General features: G+C 44.0%; 1 protein-coding gene across 1 annotated transcript; it reads left to right on the forward strand.

Moving 5' to 3' along the window:
* The first annotated feature begins 3,789 nt into the window (after positions 1-3,789).
* LOC130877908 (olfactory receptor 2T4-like) lies at positions 3,790-4,752 on the forward strand. The gene has a single exon (XM_057775556.1). It carries the CDS (start codon positions 3,790-3,792, stop codon positions 4,750-4,752), a length of 963 nt encoding a protein of 320 aa, XP_057631539.1.
* The last annotated feature ends 411 nt before the right edge of the window (positions 4,753-5,163 follow it).

Here is a 5,163-nt window from a genome sequence, read left to right on the forward strand (position 1 = left end):
TCATGCTTGATATTTATCTACAGTGTTCAAATTTCAGATCATTGTTAATTCTGGTTACAATTACATTTTTACTAATCTGGGAGATTAAAAAGATACAAGGAGAAAAGCACGGCTGTATAATGGAGATGTCTCTCAGCTTTTTTTTAGCTCTGTTAATCACATCTTCAAAGTCTCCAAGGAACATTATTGACAAACACCCCCCACACCACCCCTTAATGAGCAGAGTCCAGCCAGGGATGACATCACTCCCCTCCTATTCCAGTGCCCTTAACCAGGCACTGCCCCTTGGCACAAGTGGCCAAGGCTGCCAGCAGCACCTGGGGTGAGTTGAGGCTGAGGGAGACCACACAGCACTCACTGCGCCCGACTCACATCTGCATTCTGAATCTTCTAGGAGCTCCTGACAATATTCCTCTGTGTTTCCTCTGTTTTTTTTTTTTCTAATTTGCTACAGAAAACAATATGCACTTTCTTCCAGAAACTTCAAGTACTATTTATTTAATGTAACAGACTTAGCATGTTTTATTTCCAGTTACTCAGAGGAACATGTATGCTGCCTTCTAGTTAATCTTAGGGTGTTCACTAGCAGTCATGGGACTGCGAGCTTTCAGAGTGTCACAATGACACGAAGAATTACAAGCTCATCCCATGTTTTCCATGATTAAAGGGGCAGGGCATTGTCTAGACTGAACTGTAGACTACAGAGGGGAGTGGGGTTTCCAAGAAACTGAGGCAGGGGCATACTCTTTGTCCCCGAATCTGGTGAGATGTACATCTCTTGTCGGTTGTTTCATATTCAGTCCACACTCTGGAATCCGAGTTTCCCTGTGAAAACCAAGGAAATAAGGTAAGTACTCAGACTTCAGGGGAGATGTGCTGTAGGGCAGCTTCAGAACCGACTCTGATGCTGCTGGCTCCAGTATCCTGGGGTCACTCTACCAGTGCTATGAGCATCCCCAGTGTGAGGCTGCATCAGGCTGGCCCAGGAGATGCAAACTGGAGGGGCAGAACAGGACTTGAACAGGCTGCAATCGCCATGTGTGCCCCAGGTACCATGTTCCTAGTCCCCCTGGTGTCCTGGGTGTCTTGATGTCAGAAACCCCCATTTGACAGAGTGCAGCACTGAGTTGACCAGCACAGCCCCCCAGCTGCTCATGACCTCCCTTCTCCCCAGTGTTTAGGTTTCCATAGGTGGTGGCCGCTAACCTGGCCTCTGATCTACTGTGTCCACAAACATAAAACAAAAAGTCTGGTTTCTCTGTAGTGCTTTGGAAAATTTAAATATTGAACTTAAGTTAGTTCTCATCTGCCAAAGAAACTTGGGTAGAAAGGAAATCTGCCATCCTGTCTGTCTCTGCTTCTATTTATCATGTGTCTATATGTCTTTCTACCCCATTTTTTTGCTAAATGCCTCCAATTTGTTCAAAATTTTAAGGAAGTCATCAGGAACCTGCCCCTTCATGAGCATCACAGACAGCCAGGGTTTTTAACTGGTCCAGTATCAGGATTTGCTTAGGGAACTCTCGCAAAGGTGTAAACACCTCTGCAGCTGGCAGATCTTCCTGATCTCTCCTTGCCCTGTAGCCACAGCTAAACTCTTCTCAGGAAGAGGAGATATTTGTGTTGTGCTGGTGACAGCTACCATAACTCAACACCTACCATTTCAGGAAAAGAAAAACATTGAAAGGGGGCTGGAGGTGTGGGTCTACAGTAAGGAGCACTGTTACTCTCGCAGAAAACCCAGGTTCAGCTCCAACAGCCTCATGGCAGCTCACAACCATCTGTACTGTTTCCAGAGGATCTGAATCCTCTTCTGACCTCCCTGGACCACAGTGACATGTGTCATGCACACACACACACACACACACACACACACACACCACACACACTCATACATGCAGGCAAAACACACATACACACTAAAATAAATACATACAGTTTTTTTCAGGTTGAAAAATTCAATCTGTTTAAGGAAATGCCATGGCATAAGCCTTAGCTGGCTTCAGAAAGTCTAGGTATATTTTGTGCCTGTTGCTTTTACTCATTTTGCAGTCATGAAAAGACTTGACTTTATCATATTTACCTGTTGTCCAGCACAGACTGACAGGAGCTTATTCAAGCACCATCAAGTTCAAAGTCTTCTTGGCTTATGTTCAGAGTCCAGTGCAGAGTCAGGCTGTGAGCGTGGAACACAGGGAGCAGGGAGCCCTGGTCAGAGACGTCTCAGCGCTGCTCAGCTGTCTCTCTGCTTCTTGGATCCCAGGATCAGGGACTGTGACGGTTCACAAGGCGGATGGTGCTGCAAGCACAGCATAGCATTGCATGGCAGGCACAGTCACCTCTGAGGTTCTGTAGAGTTAGAGCATGTGGTTGGGAGTGTGAGGAGCTGAACTTGAAGAAGCCGAGATTTTACAGCAGTGAATTTTTTTTCCTACCTCTACCAATCAGGGTTAAATGTGTAAATATGTGAAGTATTCCTTTGTAAATTTCTATGTTCATTTGAGTGTTTTTCTAAACATATTTAAAATTTTATTTGTTTGTAAACAAATATAAAATTTCAGATCCAAAGTCTTCTTTAAGTAGGCTGTAAACATTATTTGTTTGAAATTTTCTTCCTTATTATTTTGAAAACCAAATTCTTAAATGTGTTCACAATATAAAGTAATGTATTCTATAATACAATAAGAGTACCCATCTCTAAGATGGCTCCAGGTCGATGAGATACCAACACAGTAACAGTTTGTTCAGATAGCTTTACTCTGGGATACTGAGAGAACTTCCCTTGTGCTTTATTTAACCTTGACAAATCGGAAGTCTAAGTTATCATCATCACTACCACCACCATCAGTAGCATTATTTTAGGCGGCGGATGGAGGAACAATGGGTGAGTGACAGCTGGACTGGAAAGTATTTGGCTGCTGAGTGGGCTCCTTGCCCCAAGTCTCGTAGGGTTCTGAGCATTGGTCGTGTTTGTGTGCAGGTAAAGCTTCTTCAAGCAGCAGAGAAATTCTCAGAGGAGCCAGATCTTGGGTATTGAGGAGGTTCACCTGTTGAATTTTCCCTCTTAAATTATACCTTTTAAACATGTTTTATATGAAATATATCTCAGAGTTTTTAAGATTCCAATTGCATTCTTACTCCATGGAGGGCAAGGCTCATTTTAAAACCAAAACTTCCAAATAAATTTTGATTTTGAGTTCTTTGACACTGAATCACGCTCACAGCCTGACTCTGCACTGGACTCTGAACATAAGCCAAGAAGACTTTGAACTTGATGGTGCTTGAATAGGCTCCTGTCAGCATGGGGCAGCATTCCTCAAGTCTGTAGTACTGGACAGAATACACTGTCAGACATTAGCAAAGTTCATGACCCTGAACTGTGGAAAATTTGCCCTGAGTCACAAATACTTCTGATCAAGATGGGATTCTAAGCTTTCAAAAAACTGATTGCAGGGATGGAGAGATGACTCAGTGGTTGAGATCACTGTTTTTTCTTCCAGAGGTTCTGAGTTCAATTCCCAGCAACCATGTGGAGACTCACAGCCATTTGTAATAGTTCTGGCACTCTCTTTGGCCTGCAGGCATACGTGCAGATGAAACACTGTGTACATAATAAATAAATAATTCTTAAAAACTGACTGAACTATGTGTATATGCAATCCTCAGATCTCCGGGCCTGGGAACTTCCTCTGGTAGCACAGTCAGGTTGAGGCACACATCACTGAGTATTCATTCCTAGAGACACCTGACACTAGCCCTAAAGCTTTCTTGGTTGCCTAGGAGACACCCATGAACATTATCACCTGGATGAGCAACTACACTGGACAGTCAGATTTCACCCTGGTGGGATTCTTCAATCAATCCAAACACCCGACTCTGCTTGCTATGGTCATATTTGTGATTTTCCTGATAACTTTGTCTGGCAATGCCCTCCTGATCCTTCTGATACTCTCTGACACCCGGCTCCACACACCCATGTACTTTTTCATCAGCCAGTTGTCCCTCATGGACATGATGTACATTTCTGTCACTGTGCCCAAGATGCTCATGGACCAGGTCCTGGGGAGCCACAGGATCTCAGCTGCTGCCTGTGGGATGCAGATGTTCCTCTATGTGACACTAGCAGGTTCAGAATTTTTCCTTTTAGCTACCATGTCTTATGACCGCTATGTGGCCATCTGCCATCCACTCCGTTATCCTGTCCTCATGAGCAGTAGGGTGTGTCTCCTCCTGATGTCTGTCTGTTGGTTCCTGGGATCCTTGGATGGTTTCATGTTCACCCCTGTCACCATGACCTTCCCATTCTGTGGATCCCGGGAGATCCATCACTACTTCTGTGAGGTCCCTGCTGTGACAAAACTCTCCTGCTCAGACACCTGGCTCTATGGGACCTTCATGTACCTGTGCTGTGTGCTCATGCTTCTCATCCCTGTGATAGTCATCTCAAGCTCCTACTCCTTCATCCTCCTCACAGTTCTCAGGATGAACTCGGCAGAGGGCAGGAAGAAGGCCCTCGCCACCTGCTCCTCCCACATGACCGTGGTCATCCTCTTCTATGGTGCTGCTGTCTATACCTACATGCTCCCTGCCTCCTTCCACACCCCAGAGAAGGACATGGTGGTGTCTGTGTTTTACACAATACTCACCCCTCTGTTGAATCCACTGATCTACAGTCTTAGGAATAAGAATGTCACAGAGGCTCTGAAGAAATTATTGGGTGTAAAACCGCTCTTTCAAGAAGCAGTAAAATAAGTCATTTGGAATAAATAGTTTGCTTCTTTTCCTCTACATATCTGTTGCTCATTGTCTCATTCTTATGTTATTGGTATGATGGTCACATGCTCGAGAGAGTGATATGTCCTTTCAACCCGCATTTTATTTGTGTGCAGGAATATTGATTTTCTACATCTGGTTTGCCTGGATATTTGATCAGAAATAGTTACTAACTCAGTGAAGTAGGTTTGGTATGTATATTGACACCATTGTATGGGTTTCATTTCTTTCTTTTTTATGCATATTGAACAACCTGGCATTCCTGGGGTGTGTCCCATTCGGTAATAGTAGTCAATATTTTTAATGTGATATAGATATACTTTACCAGTATTCTGTTAGGATGTTGGCATAAATGTCTATCTTAAGTGTTGTTCCATGGTTTCTGCTTTG

The sequence above is a fragment of the Chionomys nivalis genome, chromosome 7, assembly GCF_950005125.1.
Source record: "Chionomys nivalis chromosome 7, mChiNiv1.1, whole genome shotgun sequence".
In the NCBI taxonomy this organism is placed as follows: domain Eukaryota; kingdom Metazoa; phylum Chordata; class Mammalia; order Rodentia; family Cricetidae; genus Chionomys; species Chionomys nivalis.

Coding starts and splice junctions, on each gene's coding strand:
- LOC130877908 (XM_057775556.1), top strand. CDS start 3,790: ATGAACATTATCACCTGGATGAGCAACTACACTGGACAGTCAGATTTC.